At 46.7% G+C, this 21,437-nt stretch overlaps 2 protein-coding genes across 2 annotated transcripts; both read right to left on the bottom strand.

The window, feature by feature from the left end:
- Nucleotides 1-668: 668 nt before the first annotated feature.
- Nucleotides 669-7,753, bottom strand: TEKTL1 (tektin like 1). Its single transcript, XM_035106933.2, has 7 exons — nt 6,968-7,753; nt 5,775-5,879; nt 4,069-4,267; nt 3,546-3,712; nt 2,375-2,470; nt 2,099-2,212; nt 669-1,071 (listed from the first exon to the last, which is right to left on the bottom strand). The coding sequence occupies exons 1-7, from the start codon at nt 7,520-7,522 to the stop codon at nt 871-873; spliced, it is 1,437 nt and encodes a 478-aa protein (XP_034962824.1). The 5' UTR covers nt 7,523-7,753; the 3' UTR covers nt 669-870.
- A 3,479-nt stretch (nt 7,754-11,232) lies between these two features.
- Nucleotides 11,233-21,152, bottom strand: LOC118080913 (1-acyl-sn-glycerol-3-phosphate acyltransferase alpha). Its single transcript, XM_035106934.2, has 7 exons — nt 20,610-21,152; nt 18,209-18,342; nt 17,068-17,243; nt 14,674-14,772; nt 13,555-13,627; nt 13,041-13,232; nt 11,233-11,657 (listed from the first exon to the last, which is right to left on the bottom strand). The coding sequence occupies exons 1-6, from the start codon at nt 20,975-20,977 to the stop codon at nt 13,045-13,047; spliced, it is 1,038 nt and encodes a 345-aa protein (XP_034962825.2). The 5' UTR covers nt 20,978-21,152; the 3' UTR covers nt 11,233-11,657; nt 13,041-13,044.
- Nucleotides 21,153-21,437: the final 285 nt, after the last annotated feature.

Here is a 21,437-nt window from a genome sequence, read left to right as displayed (position 1 = left end):
CGCAGACATAATCTGCGCAGCTCACCCGTGCGCAGAAGCGATCTGTGCAGCTCACGCGTGCACAGAAGCGCTCTATTGGCGCTTCGCACACGCAGTGAAGCATGCCTTCGGGGAGCGACCGCTTCGGCGAGCGACCGCCTCCGTGGAATGGATTGCGGTCGCAAACCGAGGTACTACGGTTCCAGGTAGTTGCATACTTGACATTTGTCCCCACCATCACATCTCTGACTTAACAGATTTGGTTTCTGTCTTTTGCTGTATTCATAGTGAATAGATTATGCTGTTCCTCTCACAAGAGGACTCCTTTCCCTTGGAGGAATCGTACTGCAGACCACTGTTAAAAGAAAACCAACCTGATCTATTGAAGGGGCCCATGGCAAAGTGCTCACTTGCAAAACAGGGCCCCTCCTCTCAGCAGTACACTCAGATCTTTGTCTCTTCCTACTTCCTACTTCCAAACTGATACCAGTACCTAAGTAAAGTACTTGGTGGGGGTGAGATTTTTTCCTGAAGAGAATTCAAAGACTCCATTTACACAAGATGCTCCAGCATTGACCGTATATTTAATATTTAACACATAAAGTTTATTAGTGACAGATTTGGATTTACTGATTCGATTCTCAAATAGAAAAGTACTAATTCTTGTCATTCATGAAATCACGCTCCCCTCTAAAAACTTGCAATTGCATTTTCTATATATGTATATATAATGATTGAGCTTTAAAATGCTGTATTATTAGATTCTCTATTGTGTGACTGCAGCCTGTCGTATATTTCCCCTCATCCCCAGTTGGGAGGAAATTATACTGGGCCTTTCTAGCATGTTCAGCTCTTTATTTGTATGATCTCTCCAGGCATTTGCTCTGCTCCTTAGGTGTAGACCAAGTCAAGAACCTCATTCATGTTAGTGCGTGGAAGCATGCGGCGCTGCCGCAGCCGTTTAATACTACCATCCACATGGTAGCCCGTCTGCTTGTCATGAATGCAGCTGCGCAGGTAACGTCGGGTGGCTTTGAGCTGATTAATGTTCTCCCCTGTTTCTGCTATAGAGCGATCTAACTGTTGCGTGGACTACAAAGAGACACAAAGGCAGAAAAAGACAAGTAAGCAGGTCGTCCGGAGTTAGGGAAGATGACCCTACCTGTCAGCTTCCCATCAACAAGATGGGTTTGCATTGTACAGATAGTTCAATTTAGCATTGTTGCCTCCAGTCCTAGACTCACTTACCTGGGCAGTAAGTTCCACTGAACTCAGTAGGATTTTCCTGTGAGTGGACATCTATAGTGGAAATAGCCCAATTCCTATACAGGCAGCACAGGCAGGGAACCCTTTTTAGTCTTAAGGACTGCATTCCCTCAAGCAGTTTTCTGGAGGCTGCATGCCAGTGGGAGATGGACCCAAGCAGAAAAGTGGGTGGGAGCAATGGGTTCGACAGTAGACTACATTCCAGAAATTCCGGAGCCTATACAGTGGTACCTCAGTTTACAAACTTAATCAGTTCCGGAAGTCTGTTCTTAAACCAAAACTGTTCTTAAACCGAGGCGTGCTTTCCCTGATGAGGCCTCCCGCCGCCTGTGCCCTCCCACTGTTCAGATTCCATTTTTAGACCAAGGTAAAGTTCTCAAACCAAGACACTATTTCCGGTTTTGCGGAGTTTGTAAACCAAATAGTTCTTAAACCAGACTGTTCTTAAATCGAGGTACAAACATGCCCACCTTCATCCAGTCAAACAAGAGGCAATTGTCCATCCCTATAACCTGTACCCACTTTACCGGCATAAGGTTCTAGCTTTAGGGAGAGAGTCAACTAATTTTTGCAAGCATCAGCAATCAGCTCGTTGTCAGCACTTCCAAAGCCCTGCCCCTTTGCCAGCAGTGGTTTTATTTCAAGCCACACAGGCAGAGGAAAACAGGTCACCTGACATCATTGTCAGATAACTGACAGGTGGGCAGACTCGCCTATCAGCCGAAGTTGGCCTGTAGAAGATGTGGCAGGGGGAGTGCAGGGAATAAGGATCTGGTCTACCAGCCAGATCCAGTTCTCCACCGCAGTTGTATTGCAGTCAAATGTCTGATCGTTGTCCCTACTGGCATCCTACCTGGTTGAGGATTGCAGCTTCAGGCAGCTGTGTTCCTACATGTCTTTGGTACACCTGCACCACTGGCCGTGTCAGCTTCTCCCGTGTCTCCAGGTACTTGCTACTTTCAGGACCCTGTGGATACAAAGATGGTTCAGAATCAAAGGAGGATTCCCGGGGGTGGAGAGGGAAAGAGGAGGGCAAGTCTTCCCCAGTTAATCTCCAAGCAGGCAGAGCTGGAGGGAACCGGAATGTGAAGACCCACAGCACTGGCGCTTTTCAGCTCTTCTTGCTCACCAAAGCCATGCCCCGGGTAACACGCATCTCATGCTGGAAACGTTGGCAGCGATGCAGGGTGCTGCGAGTTCCTGCCAGAGTAATGTCAAGCCGTTCCTACCAAAGAGAAAGCAATGAAGATGTTGAGTCAGATTGTTTGGAAACATGAGTGTGCTGTTGGTGTGAAAAGGTGAGAATGCGTGTGCAGGCATGCAAAGAGCAGGAGAAATTGGAGTTCTTGGTAAAGTCCAGAAATAAACAGTAAATTGCAAGAACTCAGGCCAGAAGAAAAATGGATTTCAAATAAATCTTCACAAGGTTTCATTTGTGTGATGAGTTCAAATAGGAGTCAATCCCAGTATATACAATTCTTCATTTCTAATTTCTCAATATTCCAGCTGACGAAAAATTGTCGAAACAGGGCCTTGTCCTGATTTTTACTGGAATTTATCTTTATTTGCCTTCAATACTGGGATTGACTCCTATTTGAACTCCTCATCACACAAATAAAACTTGTGAAGATTTATTTGAAATCCATTTTCATTCTGGCCCGAGTTCTTGCAATTTACTGTTTATGCAAAGAGCAGGAGCAATTAGAAAAGGGGTTGAATTTCCGACTATTAAGTTTCGCCTACCGTATTAGACTCATAGAATCATAGATCATACTTGAGAACATGCCACTAAATTAGATCATACTTGAGAATTATGCCACTAAACACTACAAAAAACAAAAGCAGTATTCTGAGTGGGACTGTGGTAGAGGTGAAAGCCCACCCACTTCTCCCATGCCAGTCCTGACGCATCTCAGGGGTCCCTATGCCTGCTATTTATGTTTTTCAAAAGACACGGCATGCAAGGTCTAATAACATGGATCATTATCACTTCTACTTGGGACCTGAGCTACTGGCTACCACCACATTTTGTAACTTTGCTGTGCAAGATGTGTGTGTGTGTGTGTGTGTACAGTAGCCCAAATTCTGCGTTGCAGAGGCATGTTTAATCAAGAAGGTGGGAACAGCTTTGTTGACTTTGAGCAGCGCTGCATAAACAAGTTTCACAGATGCATCCACTGAGGCTGAGACTTAGCGTTAAAAGGCAGAGTTTCAAGTCAATATGTGGTTCTGTATACACATGCAAGAATAATTTCATGTGTAACACAGCCAATTTATCAGCATGTTGGGTCTCCCTTTACCTTATGACAGAGAGTCTCATCCCTCTTGCCCTGCAGGCTGTTTTCAATGGTGGTGTGGGCTGTATTGCGGGTCTCTTGCGCTTCATTGATGGCCTTTTGCAACTGTTGGAGCACAACCTTGGTAAGGGAGGTGAGGCGCCGGGCATCCTCTAGAGCTGCCGCACACTCTGGAAAGGAAATTGGGAAGCTTCTTAAATCTGGCTTGTTGGTTCTGTTAAATGGTGCATAATACCCTAGCTCGTCACCTCCCTTTGCCGGTGGGTTATTCTCTGCCCCTGCCCCTTAAATAATCTATTTTAAGGTCAGTTTCCAGTTCAGTTCTGTGTTTTTGTCTTGGAGCTATAAAGTACCAAAGTTAAGCCTATGCAAATCTAGGCCAACCCATTACGGTATACTTGAGGGACCAGAGACAAGCACTGCCCCTCATTTTTATGTAGCCTGCCCAACGAATGAATGGCAAGTACAGTGATATGAATTGTAAATAATTTTCCTTATGGAAGCTGGGGAGGGATTTCCCCCTTACCTGGTGTGAAGGGTGCAATGGGGTTAGGGACGGGTGTCTCGTTACGCTCCACCCAGGGGGATGAGGGACGGCTCAGTCCAAGCCAGGAATCACGCCCAGCCCCTAGGAGAACCATGCGGAAAGGTTGCGGTATCAGGTCCAGAACACGGCCCCGTTCATTGGACAGCATTTCCAGAGTTTGCCGACATGTGCCCAGTGCCTGCAACAAGTCGTTGGGTGGAAGAAACCATGATAAGAAACTAGATTCCGTCCATGCCCCTCCAACCCCAAATCTGAGCCACGCCATTTAGGTGCAGCGGAGGGAGAAAGCTCCACCGCCAGCAGCAACTATAATTCAACTCCTTCCCTCTCAGAATTGCCTCCTGCAGTGACAATTCCATCCAGTTATTGTGTTGAATGGCTGCATAAGGGGTCACAGCCACACCATATATTTAAAGCACATGGCTTCCCCCAAAGAATGCTGGGAACTGTAGTTTAATCTCACAGGACTACCAATCCCAGCACATGTAACAAAGCTACCTCACCTCCTGAGATCATAGGATTCTGTGATGTGTAGCAGTACATGTATTGCTGCTTTAAAAATTGTTTTATAAGAAAAGCAAAAAGTCCCCAAAAGCAGAATAAAAAATATAGCAATATAACAAAAAAGCGAGGCGATCCTAAGCTTTCATATTTATCAAGGGTGTCAACTAACACCAAATAAACGGAAGTGTCCCCAGATGTTTTGAAAACATTCTAAAATTTTGTTTATCTAAAAATCAGTAAGAATTATTTTTTTAAAAATGTGTTTCATTTCCTTTGTCTTCCCTTTAGAGGGGATAACTTTAGAGTGCAAAACCCTTCTGTGTATGCAGGGGGGTGTTATTGGGTTGCTGTTTTTATTTTGATTATATATATATTTGGTTTATATGTTGATCTTTTCTGTGAACCGCCCTGAGGCCTCCAGGTATAGGGCAGTATATAAATTCAATTTGTTGTTTAGTTGTTTAGTCGTGTCCGACTCTTTGTGACCCCATGGACCAGAGCATGCCAGGCACTCCTGTCTTGCACTGCCTCCCGCAGTTTGGTCAAACTCAGGTTCGTAGCTTCGAGAACACTGTCCAACCATCTCGTCCTCTGTCGTCCCCTTCTAGTGCCCTCAATCTTTCCCAACATTAGGGTCTTTTTCAGGGAGTCTTCTCTTCTCATGAGGTGGCCAAAGTATTGGAGCCTCAGCTTCCCGATCTGTCCTTCCAGTGAGCACTCAGGGCTGATTTCCTTCAGAATTGATAGGTTTGATCTTCTTGCAGTCCATGGGACTCTCAAGAGTCTGCTCCAGCACCACACTTCAAAAGCATCAATTCTTCGGCAATCAGCCTTCTTTATGGTCCAGCTCTTACTTCCTTCATGGATCAATGCCTTGTCGTGGCGAAGGGGCTTGAATAACTCAGAGAAGCTATGAGCTATGCCATGCAGGGCCACCCAAGATGGACAGGTCATAGTGGAGAGTTTTGACTAAACATGATCCACCTGGAGAAGGAACTGGCAAGCCACTCCAGTATCCCTGCCAAGAAAACTCCATGGACAAAGACAACAGGCATAAATTCAATAAATAACAACAAAATAATAAGAATAATAATTGTGCTGGTGTCCACCGGGTCTGCCTCCCTTGCCTGTACAGATTGTAGAGGCTTGTCCCTGCCTTCATTCCCAGCCTTGTTTCCTACCTTCATATGATCTTCTGACATCGCCATCATCTCTTCCAGCTTGGCTTTCTGTTTCAGAAACTCATTCTTCTCCCATTTCATCAGTGCATCTACCTTGTCAGGTACCTACATACCAGGGAGAGGAACAAAGGTTGGGTGGGTGAATGGTTGCAAACTAGACTGCATAGCACATGAATACATCGTGATTCGCTGTATATCGCCATGTTGAATATTATGAAACCGTTACCACGATGTGGATGTCAAACCAATTTTGGGCAATGTATCAATACCTTGCCCAGCCAGTGTGTGTGTGTGTGTGTGTGTGTGTGTGTGTGTGTGTGTGTGTGTGTGTGTGTTATGCAAAAGCCATGATGCAGGGAAAACTGTGAAGCCAGTCAGTGCTCCATCCTTATTTCAAACATCATGATATTTTGGTATACAGTCATATCTCGGTTTGAGAATGTTCCAGTTTGAGTACTTTTGGTTTAAGTACTCTGCAGACCCGGAAGTGTTTACTTCTGGGTTCCACGGCGTGCGCATGCGCAGAAGCGATCTGCGTGGCGCGTGCATGCGCAGAAGCACTCCACACACACACACAGAAATGGCACTCGGTTTAAGTACTTTTCAGGGACCGAATGGCTCCCCGGAACGAATTGAGTACTTAAACCAAGGTACCACTGTATTGCAATGTTTAGCTGGTGACATATCACAGTGTTGAAAACCAGATATCGCCCAGCCCTAGTGTGTGTATATGTGTGTGTGTTGCCTGCTTTGCAGTACAGTATGTTCTGTACTGTACAGTGAAGCAAGCACTATATGCTTTGGGTGGGAGCGCAAGGTGAATCAGAGAGCCCCGCAAGGTGTTCAGAAGAAATAAAAACTTAGGCTCAGGTACTCAATAAATGTCATGCAAGAGCACACTTGCTGTTTGAGATCTAGTGGTTGGGAACGTGCAGGGCGAGTCGACTAAGAACGTAAAAAGGACCTGCAGGATCATCTAGCCAGGCACCCTGTTCTCACAGCGCCCAACCAGATGCCTCTAGGAAACGAACAAGGAGGACCCGGGCACAACAGCAAGTGACATGCATAAGCAAGCATATCGCCTCCAACAGTGGAGGGAGAGCATGGCCATCAGGATGAGTAGCCACTGATAGCATTGGTTGTTTTGTAAGTGGTAGGATGGGTTGACTGTAGGGTTGAGATGCAGGTCTCACCTTCTCTACTTCCGGTCGGTGCTCCCGAATGGCTTGGCTCTGCTTGTTGGTAACGAGGCCCTGGCGGATTTGATCCAGCGTGGCGTCCACTTGTAATCTCAAACGCAGCATCATCTTGAACTGGTCGTTGATCTCCAGGAGAGCCTGTCGTAGGCGGCTCACCACCAGCCGCGTCTCCCTGACGTACTGGGCCACATACTCGTTGTTCTTGAGGGTGGCGTAGTCGCGGCAGCAGGGCAAGGCCATCTTGCACACCCAAGGAGGGGGTTTGATTTTGCTCCTCCACAGGGTCACCCCCGGCCCCTCCGGTGGCTTGCTTGTCACCTCTCCAGTTGGATGGACATCTATCTTGAATTTCCAAGAGTCGATCTTGACCTTTTTCTCGTACGGTGTTTCCTCAGGCTGGCCTGGGGCTCGGAGTGGACACCAAAGGTCGAGGGCATCCTTTGCGCAGCGCTGCGTCAGCTTGGAGGTGTCGTGAACTGTGGCATGGGTGTCCCTGTGCCATTTCTCAGCTCCTACCAGGCCTGTGACCAAGTGGGCAGGGGGGCCCATGGCTGCGGCGGAGCGGCTGTTGCTGCTGCCAAGGAAGAGGAGGAAAAATCACGCTGCAATCCTGCTGCAATTTCATGGGACAGGATGCCACCATGGTTAGAGAATAACACATAACACCGGTCTTGAAAGATCTATATTGGCTCCCAGTACGTTTCCGAGCACAGTTCAAAGTGTTGGTGCTGACCTTTAAAGCCCTAAATGGCCTCGGTCCAGTATACCTGAAGGAGCGTCTCCACCCCCAACGTTCTGCCCGGACACTGAGGTCCAGTACCGAGGGCCTTCTGGGGGTTCCCTCGTTGCAAGAAGCCAAGTTGTAGGGAACCAGGCAGAGGGCCTTCTCGGCGGTGGCGCCCGCCCTGTGGAACGCCCTCCCATCAGATGTCAAAGAGAAAAACAGCTACCAGATTTTTAGAAGACATCTGAAGGCAGCCCTGTTTAGGGAGACTTTTAATGTTTAATATATTATTTTATTTCATTTTTCTGTTGTAAGCCGCCCAGATGGGCGGGGTATAAATATATTATTATTATTATTACTATTATTATTATTATTATTAGCTACCAAGTGGTGAGGCCGAAGTGAAGAGGGGGGCTGTGAAAAATGCCATTGTGTTCTGAGATGAGAGGGAGGGGAAATGGATCTAGTCACCTGTTAAAATGCACTTAGGGATGGGAGAGAAAGTTTACTCAGTTCTCTTTTAATGGTGTACCTGCCAATGTGCACTTTGGGAAACAATATGCAAACCTAAACATAGCTATCCTTCAAGATTCACAACTTCTCTGAATTTTCCGTTAGTCCAGATAAGTAATGTGTACAAAAATGCATATGGTTGGGTAATTAATACACAAAAATGCATATGTTCGTGAAAAGAACATACAAAAATGAACTATGTTAGGGAACACTGATTTGCAAGTAACTTTTTTGAAACAAACAAACTGCAAAGTGATGTGGACATGTGGAGAACTGGACATGAGATTGGAAAAATGAGCAACTGAGAGAAACTGAAATTGACAGATTCACCCATCCCTAAATGCAGTGGTGCCCAGTGCTACAAATGTCACTATGAACCATAAAACACCGTCCTAAACACCTAACACCAGCTCGGTCCCAGGTGTCAGCTGGAGATTAAAAGAGTTCAACGTTTCTAAAATTGTGAAATCCTCCCCTGACCCCCTGCCAATTCTGGTCCCAAATTTTAGCATTTGCAAATGCTAATTTGGAACTGAGCTTCTTCTAAGTATGTGTGTCTTTCTGTGTTTGTGTGGTTGTGGAATATTTACATTTTGAGATGGAAATCGCAAATTCTTAGAACCCGAATCTGAGACAGAGCAAAATTTGGGTTTGAGGTTGGGGAGTAAACAACTAAAACCAGTGGGGGTTTTTTTTCTTTAAAAAATGTTTAGGGGTACTCTCATTTTGACTCAAGAAAATCACCATTTTATACTTCAAATTGGGGAAAATAAATACAGTAAATGGACAAAAGATTCACAAAATGTTTAGGGGTATGCGTACCCCTGCATCCCCCCCCCCAAAAAAAAACATGCACACGAAAGCTCATACCAATGACAAACTTAGTTGGTCTCTAAGTTGCTGCTGGAAGGAATTTTCTTATTTTGTTTCGACTACGTCAGACCAACACGGATATATATATGCGTCTGGGGATCTGAAGAAGTGTGCATGCACACAAAAGCTCATACCTATGACAAACTTAGTTGGTCTCTAAGGTGCTGCTGGAAGGAATTTTTTATTTTTATTTTATTTTTTCGTTTCGACTACGTCAGACCAACACGACTACATATAAGCGTCTGGGGATCTGAAGAAGTGTGCATGCACACGAAAGCTCATACCCATGACAAACGTAGTTGGTGTCTAAGGTTCTGCTGGAAGGAATTTTTTTATTTTGTTTCGACTACGTCAGAACAACCCGGCTACCTACCTGTAACTAAAACTATGAAACTACTGTACATCTGATTTAAACATTTGGGATGGAATTTTAATTTTGGCAGGTGGCAACATGAGCTCTAAAATCTTGTGTGTTCCATTAAACTGGTCCAAGGTCCTTTAAGCATCTGCCTCTGCCTGCCATGTGCTCCACACATTTAAACGATAAGGCAATGGTATTGCTTGGGTCCTCATTGCTATTAGCCCTGATCTTTCATAAGGCCATAAGAAGAGCCTGGTGGATCAGGCTAGGCCGGCATCTTGTTCTCATAGTGACCAACCATACGCCTGTGGGGAAACCTCTAAGCAGGACTTGAGCAAAAGAGCCCTCTTGTGATTTCCATCAACTGGTATTCAGAAGCATTACTGCCTCTGACCTGGCCATCTCTTGGGTTCTCCCCACCTGCTCAGAGCAGATGCATTGAAATTAATGTACCTGAGTTAATAATATCCATTAATTTCAATGGGCCTCCCACAAGCAGGGCAAGCACCTCCGGCCTCCAAGCTCCTAGTCCAGGCCTAGGCAAACTCGGCCCTCCAGATGTTTTGGGACTACAACTCCTATCATTCCTAGGTAACAGGACCATTGGTCAGGGATGATGGGAATTGTAGTCTCCAAACAGGGCCGAGTTTGCCTAGGCCCGTCCTAGGCCGACACTTTTACCGCTACATAATCCCACAATATTCCAGAGCTTGCAACACACACTGCAGATTTATCAGACAAGAATATACAATAAACTAGTTTTGTGGATTTCGATGGATCAGACCAGGCATAGGCAAACTCCGGCCCTCCAGATGTTTTGGACTACAATTCCCATCATCCCTAGCTAACAGGACCAGTGGTCAGGGATGATGGGAACTGTAGTCCCAAACATCTGGAGGGCCGGAATTTGCCTATGTCTGGATCAGACCCAAAATCCAACCAGTTCACCCTTGTGTCCCAAAGTTGCCTCTTTCCCTGCTGGGGGAAGCCCAGTCTTACCTGCAGCCTGCAAAGAGGAATACTGGAATAAGGGGGTATTAATGAGGACAGTTCCCAGTGCCATGAGTGCGAATACCCCACATACCCCTAGAAAACGGAGCAATAGGAGAGGCCACACCTCGTGGCCTGGCCTGGGTCCACGGCGGGGAATGATGGAGGTGGGAAGAGGGGGTCAAGTTAGCTGGGCCTGCTTGCGCCATCTTTACCTGGGTCCAATAAGGCTGAGATCTCTAGGGCAACGTTAAGGGCACAGGTCTCGGGTCCAGCCTTCTGGGAGGGCATGGGAGGCCTGTGTCTCTTGCCTCACCCAAGCAGACGGTGAAGTCTTCCAAACAGGCTCTACTCTGGCACAGGCCAAGCCGTCCCTGTCGCTTCAGCGGTGTTGGTTGCCATGGCAGCAGGTGCTCGCCTCACAATGCTGCTGCCTTGCCAGAGATGCCTCACGCAAGCGGAGGCAGCAGAAGCCTTTGAGAAGGAGCAACAGCTCGTCTTCCTATGTATTCGGGGAAATCTGAGCCGCCGAGAGCAGGAGGGTTTGCACCGCCATGTAAGCAGCAGAGACTCGTAATCTCAAGGTCCTGGCGCTGCTTTTACTGCATTCCCTATTGGGTTTCTGGCCTCACAGCACCCTCCCTTACTCCAAGCAGCTCAGGGTGGCAAATACGGTTCAAAACACCAACAGCAACAAACCCGTAACTCCGAAAGCTTGTCTGTAGCATGCAGGGGAACCTAGCAAGTCTAGTATATCGTATGTTGAAGCTTTTGCAGACTAGAGACTACATGAAGTGTTATCCTGAGTTGTAGGCAAACAGGTAGATAGGCAGTTGGGAGTGTACAGTCAATAGAAAAATGAAACGCAGTAAGTACACCCGGTGATAAATATTGCTTCAGGCCACCTCAATATCCGAGCGGGGTTAGATTCCCGGTATTGGTGCTTATGTAGGGTTTGTGTTTCCTCTGGAATGAGGGACAGCGGAGACTGCAGGGACTTTATGATATATGGTTTATTTACAAATATATACAACTTGAGCCCACAATGGAGGTGTTCACAGCATTAGCACCCCAAAAGGGTCTTGCTTCACCTATAAACACAGCCTTGGATATGAGCAGAAATCAAGCACGTCTCTCCTTCACAGGATTTAGCTTGCTACTTCCTCCAGCTTCTGGATACTACGCCTTATGGGGAACACTTGAAGGAGCTGGGAACGTTTAGCCTGGAAAAGAGGAGATTGAGAGAGGAGATATGATAGCTATCTTCAAATATCTCAAGGGCTGTCACATAGAGGAGGGAATATGCTTGTCGTCTTCTGCTCTGGAGGGTAGGACTCGAACCAATGGCTTCAAGTTGCAAGAAAGGAGATTCCACCTAAACATCAGGAAGAACTTTCTAACAGTAAGTGCTGTTTGACAGTGGAACAGTCTCCTTCAGGAGGTGGTAGAATCTCCTTCATTGGAGATTTTTAAGCAGAGGTTGGATGGCCATCTGTCATGGCTGCTTTAGTTGAGATTTCTGCATTGCAGGGGGTTGGACTAGATGACCCATGGGGTCCCTTCCAACTCTAAGAGATTCTATTATTCTAGCTTGTCCTTACACACACACACACACACACACACACACACACACACCTCGGCTTTGGCCTTTGTCTTTTCTATCTACCCTCAACAACTTAGTTAAAGTTACCAAAAAAATTCAGTAAATCTGGGGACACTTTTCAACTTGAATGGCTTTTGTATGGAGACTGATTTGTAAATCCGTGGGCTGTCCCCGGGAAATGGGGACGTCTGGTAACCTTAAACTTAGTATCACCAGCAAACTTGGCCACTCCAACTCTAAATTGCTTATGAACAAGTTAAAAAGCACAGGTCCCATTACCAATCTTTGAGGGACTCTACTGTCTATATCTCTCCATTTACTGCTACTCCCTTTTTCTGCTTCAAAAGTACATTTGAAACACATTCCCCCTACTTTTGGGCACTGTAGTTTTGTTAAGGGTTACTGGAAATTGTAACTCTGGGCAATTTTCCGATCTATATTACATACAGTTCGCTGAGTGTTTACATGAAGTGCCCAGAATTCTTTGAGGGGACAAAGGTGCTTTAAAGGCATATCCTCCAACATTTCTCTGATGAAAATAGGGACGTCCGATTCCATAATGATAATTTTACTATTTATACCCCACACATCTTTCTAGGTTGCTCCAGCCACTCTGGGCAGCTTCCAACATATTTTTAAAAAACCATAATAAAACATTAAACAAACTTCCCTATAGAGGATTGCCTTCAGATGGCTCGGGGAGGTCGGATAACTCCATACCCTCCAACATTTCTCCAGTGAAAATAGGAACATCCTAAGGAAAAGTGGGACATTCCAAGATCAAATCAGAAACCAGGATGGCCTCTCTAGATTAGGGACGTCACTGGAAAATAGGGGCATTTGGAGGGTCTGTAAAGGTATGTTTGTACGCAGCCTATGACCTTACAGATAGATTTCCTGGTCCATCCGGAACATGCAAGCTAAGCCATGGAGGGCAGTTAGGCCAAAACAGAGCTGCGGTAAATGTGAAGCCAAAGGGTGGGAATAAATGAGGTGGAAAGACCTGGTTACGAAGATACTTGGCGATTGGCAGCTTGGTAGGCATCTTCTCCAGTCGCACCTTCCTGCTTCAGCGCTGAGATCTCATGGAAAATAGGGAGCATAGTCTCTTGCACGCGGCCTGCAAATTCTTGGACATCAGCTGCGCTCAGTCCCTCAGTCTTCATGGGCGGAAGGATCTGGATTGTCACTTCCCCTTGGAAGAGAAAACAAAATAAGTGCTGTATCCCCTGCAAACGGAGCCCCTTCCCCAGTCCAGCTTCGGTAGCAAGCATGGAGTTTGGAAAAAAATGAGTTTGCTTCATAGCATCTAGTTCAGGCATCCCCAGAACTTCGGCCCTGCAGATGTTTTGGACTACAATTCCCATCTTCCCCAACCACTGGTCCTGTTAGCTAGGGATCATGGGAGTTGTAGGCCAAAACATCTGGAGGGCCGCAGTTTGGGGATGCCTGATCTAGTTCCAGTCTCAGGCCATGTCCCAGAACACTTTCCCATCCCATTTCTTTCCCACAGCTACCTGGTGTGAATTTTTTAATTCTCGCGTTGAAGAACGTCTGGTAGGAGGAAATCACCACAGGAATAACTGGCACCTGCGTGGACATAAGGCACATCAGCTACCAGTCAAATGGAAATTTACCTTTGCCCATATTGAATCTAAGGGAGTCCTGCTTTTTAATGCTCTCCCAGACTAAGAACACTTCCAGACAACCTGCTTGTTGACCATTCACTTTCCATTTGCTCACTGTGAGGTCAGCTGACATCACATCAAAACAAGTGTTATCTCAAACTTTCCACTGCGTTTCCCCTATCCTTATCACAAAAAGTTGTTGTTTGGGGGGGATTGGTGCTCCCCACCCACCCTGCTTTTCATCTTTGGTGTTTTGTTGAACTTTTTTCTTTTTAGTCTCTTGTTTTACTGTTTTTTTAATGGGCCAGATTCATTGAATGAGTCCTGCTGGTAGAAGCCTACACAAAGGGCAAATCTGCTCACAGGAGAGAGGAAAATGCTATAAATTAGATTGTTATAACAAAAAGAGGAAAAAACCCCTATGGAAAACCACATAGAAAAATATTCTGCCCTCTGGCGCCATCTGGTGTTGCATGTTTATAACTCATTCAAAGCATTGTTTCTTTACTAATGTCGCTGAGTCCGAAGACTTTGGCTAGTGCAATGGGGCTTTCCCCAGTGCCCCATCCCAAATTGGCATTAGGTGGAGTGTCAGAAAAATAGCACACAGGGGGAAGTGGTGGGGAAGGGGTCAGTCTGTCTGGGCTGTAGTGCTATGTGTTTTTAAAATACCCTTTTAAGATCATTCACTGCTTTGGGTATGCATTAATACAGCAGCTCCTGGCAGGATTTGGAGAGTGTAATCTGTCCTGTGATTTGAAATACCTGGCTTACTCCACAAAATACCTTATACTGAACCTGAGGTGAATTTGCCTAATGGCAACAGCTGGCAGCCCTATTCGGCTGACCTCAATCCAACTGCAGCACATAAACTTTAAAAGTGGGACATGCTCCCAGCTCCTACAAGCCTGGTCCTTTTAGCTTAGGATAGCCACTCGGAGAATGAGTCCACTATTAGTAAATAGGATGCAGGAATAAGCAACAGGATTGGAAGCTGGATGGTCTCACCTGAGCTTTCATGGCCAGATGGAAGGCATCATGTCTGAAGGAAGGCAAACCAGCCCTGTCATTGTCTCCAGTGCCTTCAGGGAACATGCAGATTCTCAGCTGCAGGGGAAAGAGAATACTGAAAGGATGTTCAAACATGAATTTTCTTTCACCTAGAACTGGAACACAGACAAATTCAGTGGCTACAATTTAGTCTCTCCCTGATGTGATTTCTTCCAGTTAAGTTTTCATCTGCTCTGATACTGCAGAGGACTCAGTACAGAAAACGAGACCATTTTTTAGCCTAGAAATAATGGCCTATACAGTGGTACCTCGACTTACAAATGCCTCAACCTACGAAGGTTTCAACTTACGAAGTCGGCAAACCCGGAAGTATTTTCGCCCTGCGCGCGTTCTGTGCCTGCGCAGAAGCGCGTGCGCGGTCTGCGCATGCGCAAAGCGCAAAATCAATCGCGCTTCAAGCATGTGCAAAATGGACGCTTCGACATCCGAAGGTTTTGACTTACGAAGAGCGCCATGGAACGGATCGCCTTCGTAAGTCGAGGTACCACTGTATCCAGTGATTTTTTTTCTTTATAAATGTTTAGGGGTACTCTCATTTTCCTACTCATATTGAAATGCTGCCCCTCAATGAGGACAAACTTAGATTCACAAAATGTTTAGGGGTATGCATACCCCTGCGTCCCCCCCAGGAAAAAAAAGCACTGCCTATGTTATGTACTAAGTTTGGATCCTAGAACAATAGGCAGGTAGGATCCTAGAAGGCAAAAAACCTGATTGGCCTGCAGGAGCAGCCCAATCAGGCCCCAGGCCAGGAGGGAAACAAAATCAGCCAATCAGATGGGACCCATTGTGTAAATAATGTATATAAAGCCAGAGGTTGGGGGGGGGATTTATCACTGTTTTACGAGCTGCAATAAAGAGCATGAAATCACTCCGCGACTCTGAGTATATTTCAGCCTATATCAATAATGGCTTGGAAGGGTGTCTGTCTGCCTAGTTGTCTATCTATCTACTGTATTTTCTTTCCTCCAAGACATGCAAAGTGGTGTATAGGGCATAGCTGCCAAGTACCCCGTTTTCCCCGGGAAACCCCCGTTTTTACTTACCTTTTCCCCGTGGTCCCCCATATCACTTCATCTCCCGCTTTTCTCCGTTATTTTCTCCTGCCGGCGGCCATTTTTTTCTTTCCGATTTGCCCTTCTATGGGCACCAAAAATGGCCGCCGCCGGCTTCAAAAGTCGCATCTACGCATGTCCGGAAGTGCATAGATGCGACTTCCGGTGTTGGCGGCGGCCATTTTTGGTGCCCATAGATGGGCGGAGCGACACCGGAAGTTGCGTTGGCGCACTTCCTGACATGCGTACAAGCGACTTTCGAAGGCGGTGGCGGCCATTTTTGGTGCCCATAGAAGGGCAAAGCGACACTGGAAGTCACGTCAACGTAATTTCCGGTGTCACACGGCTGCCGGTCCCGGATTCTGCAGTCCGGGACTTGGAAGGTAAGGTATAGGGTTGTCCTCCCACTGGTTGCCATTGGCAAGACAGGGCAACAATAAACACTTACGTAATCTGCCATACGTATTGCTGCAGCTTGCCAGGATGGGCGAGGTGGCAATAGGGTTGGCATGGTGTAAAAGTACCAGTGACGGCATGGGATTGACTCTGCTGGTGCATTCACTGGGCAGACATCACTGCCTCCTTACCCCTCTCATGGAATCATGGAACTGAAGAGTTAGAAATGACCCCCAAGGCTTATCTAGTCCAACTTCCTGCAATGCAGGAATTGCAGCTAAAGAATCTCCGACAGGTGGCCATCGAAATTCTGCTTAAAAACCTCAAATGAAGGAGAGTTCACCTCGCTGCTGCCCCCCCCCCGCCAAGAGTCCATTCCACTGTTACTGTCAGAAAGTCCTTCCTGATGTTTAGTCGGAATCTCCTTTCTTGTACAGTGGTACCTCGGGTTAAGAACCTAATTCGTTCTGGAGATCCGTTCTTAACCTGAAACTGTTCTTAACCTGAGGTACCACTTTAGCTAATTGCCCTCCTGCTGCCACCACGCGATTTCTGTTCTCATCCTGAAGCAAAGTCCTTAACCCAAGGTACTATTTCTGGGTTAGCGCTCCACTACCCTGAAGCCTGTAACCTGAAGCGTCTGTAACCTGAAGCGTCTGTAACCTGAGGTACCACTGTAATTTGAATCCAGTGGTTTGGGTCCTGCTGTCTGGAGCAGCAGAAAACAAGCTTGCTCTGTCTTGGCAACCTTCAGATATTTGAAGATGAGCTTACATATCACCTCTCAGCCTTCTCTTCCCCAGGCTAAACATTCCCAATTCCCTCAACCATTCATAACGAGAGTTAATTTCCCTGGAGAGCTAATTTCCCTGACACTCACGTTGTCACGGACCATCGCGCCTGCTGCTTCCGATATGGAATTGGCAGATGTTTCCCTGTTCCGGCGGTCAACGAAAACGAAGCTGCTCAGCCAGCAGGCCATGCCGACAGTAAGAAAGCGTAAGATCTCCTTTTTAACAATGAAGGTGCTTCTCTCCGGCAAAATCTGAAGCATTGCTGGGACAATTGGAAGACAGTCAAAATGAACTCTGGCTGTGCAGTTCCTCCCACCCTTCCCTACAGCCCCTAGCGAGAGAGGTAGTGTATTAGTTAGATTTGGGCTGGGGAGACCTGGGACCAAATCACTGCTTAGCTATGAAGCCACCGGGATTATCTTGGGTCAAAGACACATCTTCTCTTGGCTGGCCTATCTCACAGGGTGGTTGTGAGGCTAAAGGTAGCCTGAGTTCCTTGGAGGGAGAGGGATGTGCGCATTGTGTTTTATCTGCCTCTTCACACATACACCTGGATGCAGGGAGCATTACCCTCACAATGCATAGGCCCTCTTCACTATGTTTATACAATGCTATTCGTTGTTGCCTATGGCCAGGATAAAATAAACTCTCCAAAAATCTCTCCAAAAATCTCACGTGATTTTTGTGACATTTTGGTGGGCTAGGTAAAGGGACCCCTGACCATTAGGTCCAGTCGCGGACGACTCTGGGGTTGCGGTGCTCATCTCGCTTTACTGGCCGAGGAAGCCGGCGTACAGCTTCCAGGTCATGTGTCCGGCATGACTAAGCCACTTCTGGCAAACCACAGCAGCGCACGGAAACGCCGTTTACCTTCCCGCAGGTTGACGTGCTTTGACGTGCTTTCGAACTGCTAGGTTGGCAGGAGCTGGGACCGAGCAACGGGAGCTCACCCCATCACGGGGATTCGAACTGCCGACCCACAGCGCCACCTGCATGGTGGGCTAAATTAGGGTATATTGTGCCAGTAGTCCATGCCCTCCTACCAGTGATGATCTGAATATATTTTCTCTATCAGCAAATTTCTACAGGGCAGGTAGCTACTCTCTGTGGCCCACTGCAATTAGGATGCCACAGGGCAATATGTGTAAAGCTGTAGGTGGGTCACTCCAGCCCTTTCAACTGGATGGGAGAAAGAGATTGAGGCTTTTAAGCATGCAACCAACGTACCAAGGATGTCCACATTGCATTGCTGATTGGCAACCACAACATACGGCACTTTCTGGTTAAAGTTCTGAGCACCCTGCACCTTGAATTTGATGCCGAGGAAGTATTTCGCTGGCAGCAAGGCAAAGCGGAGGACTCTAAAACAAGGCAGCAAAACCAGAGGCGTTTTAGGAAGGTCAAAGGTGTTGAAGGACAGGAGCGAGAACTTTACAAGCAAGACAGTTGCCTGCTACAGCCTGTTAGGATGAAATCTAGTACAGTCATACCTTGGTTTTCAAACAGCTTAGTTCTCGAATGTTTTACCTCAGAAGTTGAATGCCTTGCGACTCGAACGTTTTGGCTCCCGACCGCCGCAAACCCGGAAGTGACTGTTCTGGTTTGCGAACTATTTTTGGAAGTCAAACATTCACAGGGGCTTCCGCAGCTTCCGATTGGCTGCAGGAGCTTCCTGCAGCCAATTAGAAGCCGCACTTTTGTTTCTGAATGTTTTGGAAGTCAAACAGACTTCCGAAACGGATTCCTTTCGACTTCCAAGGTACGACTGTATGGTGTAGTGCATGGGTAGGCAAACTAAGGCCCAGGGCCAGATCCGGCCCAATTGCCTTCTAAATCCGGCCTGCGGACAGTCCGGGAATCAGCGAGTTTTTACAGAAATAGAATGTGCCCTTTTATTTAAAATGCATCTCTGGGTTATTTGTGGGGCATAGGAACTCGTTCATTTCCCCCCCCACAAAAAAATATATAGTCTGGCCTCCACAAGGTCTGAGGGACAGTGGACCAGCTCCCTGCTGATAAAGTTTGCTGGCCCCTGTAAGACTGTTGCATCACAACTGGGGAGACCCAGGTTCAAATCCCTACTTGGCCATGATGCTCATTTTGGCTACTTCACAGGGATGTCATGAAGATAACAAGAGGAGCATCTTGTAGACTGCCCTAAGCTCCAGGCCGGGGGGGGGGGGCAGTAGAAAAAAAATGGAAGAAACCACGTGAGATGCACATAGCAGGCACAGGGCCCTTAGATCTGGATTGCAGGAAAACCAAATGGTTAAATCTCCCAATCAGACCTGAATAAGTCACAGCTGCCTCTCCTTGAAGCTGAAGGAATGTCACCTCCAGCCTCTGATGAGTATCTTAAGTGTCAACAAACACTTTCCCAACCATGAAGCTCTCTTCCTTTCACAATCATGGGCAACCCGGTCAACAAAAGACTGCTTAGCAAGAAGGCATAACTCATTTCTGGTGTTAAGCCAGCCTTTCCCAACTTGCTGCTCTCCAAAGGTTTTGAACTACAGTACAGTCCTCACCACCCCCAGCCACCATGTCCAATGGACACTCCCTCCCTCAGCAGACCTATAGCTAGACCCTATGTGCTAGGGAACGTGAGGATGGTTTGGCCACCATGTTTCTGCAAGGGATTTTCTTCCTGTGGACAACCCTACTCCATACTGAGGGTGGGCGAGCCTCTCAATTTCGGTTTCTCTCATTTTGCCAGTTTGAAGTTCAGTTCTCCACCTTTCCAGTTTTTTAAAAAGTCCTCATGAAAATTCACCAGGGTTTTAAAGTGAATTCTTCCTACTGCACACATATTTGTATGCAATTTCCGCTAGCATGTTTTACCCTAATAGATGCATTTCTATATGCACCCTTTGCTGCAATGTATGCTTTTCCAAACACATTACAGTACTTGTCTGTAGAAGTGCATTGCAAAATCCAGAAAGAGCAAATGTAAAAGGATGGAAGTGTTTCAGTTCGCATATTGTTTTGGAAAGTGCAGATTTTGTAGGTTTGCCTTTAAAAGTGAACCGGATCGTGTCTCTGGAGTGGGGTGGGGGCCTAATTACACAAAATGTGACAAGGCAGTCCTCCTGGAGTTGGTCCCACCTTCACCCTCTCATATTGCTGAGCGTGGCTCTGGACACCTGCCCCAAAGTCCCTGACGGGACACCACTGCTTAAAACAGGGGTAGGCAACCTAAGGCCCGTGGGCCGGATGTGGCCCAATTGCCTTCTCAATCCAGCCCGCGGACAGTCCGGAAATCAGCGTGTTTTTACATGAGAAGAATGTGTCCTTTTATTTAAAATGCACCTCTGGGTTATTTGTGGGGCCTGCCTGGTGTTTTTACATGAGTTGAATGTGTGCTTTTGTTTAAAATGCATCTCTGGGTTATTTGTGGGGCATAGGAATTCATTCATATTTTTCCCCAAAAAATATAGTCCGGCCCACCACATGGTCTGAGGGACAGTGGACCGGCCCACGGCTGAAAAAGGTTGCTGACCCCTGGGCTTAAAAGCTCAATAGTTATTGGACCGCTATGAAGGAGTCACATTGCACACTCCTATGTGAGCACAGAGTCCCTAAAAGCAAGATACTGTACAAAGCCACACAGCTGTAAGAGTTTACTCACCTCATATTTGCCACCGTTCGACCCCGGAGAGCTAGAACAGGAAGTACAAGGGAGGTCATATTGAACATCCAAATATTTAGGAAACAAACCCTGAAATAGTATCTGAAGGTATTGCTGTAATGATAGAGGAGCATCCCTGAAAAGATGAACAGGAAGAAATTGACCAGGCCAAGAGACTGGGCCATGTCGTCTTCTGCAGACGCTCCCAAGTCTAAGTCTGTGCACAGTTTGCCTCCAACACAAGGTTTCGGCATGGCTGGGCGTGGAAAGCACAGCAGAGAGAGAGACATGCTCAAACAAGTACACTCCAGCAAGAGAGAACTCCCACTGTTCTTAATCACCATTCTTGGACTGCATACAGGAATCATGAATACATGGGAAGTGATGGCAGGTACCTTTTGTGATGGAGAGAGAAGGAAGGAAGGAAGATTCCCTGGTCCACTCAAGAGGGCAGCTAAAAGGTTGCCAGAAGGCTGCCACAAAGTGTTTCTTAAAAGTGTCCACAGAAGGCTGCCATCTAGGTTTGCCAACTGTCTAGAAAAAAATTACTATAGTGATGGCCAACAACTTGACTTGAGCCAGCAGACTGTTCTTTTGTCTTTAATTAGCCTACCACTGTGCTTTTGACACCAGATTGATCTAGTTATCAGAAAGTTAAGCTGCTTGTTTTTATGGCAGAAGGGTAAGCAATATAATTAGCTGGTGTCCTTACAAGCTTGCACAAATCCTTGGTGTGGCCACATCTGCAGCACTTGTGCCGTTAGGAAGATCATGGGATGGAAAAAGCCCCGTTGCCCAGTGAAATTAGTTAGCATTCTTTCTCCAGTC

Source organism: Zootoca vivipara, chromosome 2 (genome assembly GCF_963506605.1).
Source record: "Zootoca vivipara chromosome 2, rZooViv1.1, whole genome shotgun sequence".
NCBI classification, from domain to species: Eukaryota; Metazoa; Chordata; class Lepidosauria; order Squamata; family Lacertidae; genus Zootoca; species Zootoca vivipara.
This window is presented reverse-complemented; position numbering and strand designations above follow the sequence as displayed.

Excerpts from the sequence above, each read along its gene's own strand:
- LOC118080913 (XM_035106934.2), bottom strand. The coding sequence starts at position 20,977 with ATGATTCCTGTATGCAGTCCAAGAATGGTGATTAAGAACAGTGGGAGT. Across the intron at positions 18,343-20,609 it reads CGAACGGTGGCAAATATGAG|AGTCCTCCGCTTTGCCTTGC; the intron begins GTGAGTAAACTC and ends GCCTTGTTTTAG. Across the intron at positions 13,233-13,554 it reads AATTAAAAAATTCACACCAG|GGGAAGTGACAATCCAGATC; the intron begins GTAGCTGTGGGA and ends TTCTCTTCCAAG.
- TEKTL1 (XM_035106933.2), bottom strand. The coding sequence starts at position 7,522 with ATGGGCCCCCCTGCCCACTTGGTCACAGGCCTGGTAGGAGCTGAGAAA. Across the intron at positions 3,713-4,068 it reads CATTGCACCCTTCACACCAG|AGTGTGCGGCAGCTCTAGAG; the intron begins GTAAGGGGGAAA and ends TTTCCTTTCCAG. Across the intron at positions 2,213-2,374 it reads TTACCCGGGGCATGGCTTTG|GGTCCTGAAAGTAGCAAGTA; the intron begins GTGAGCAAGAAG and ends TTGTATCCACAG.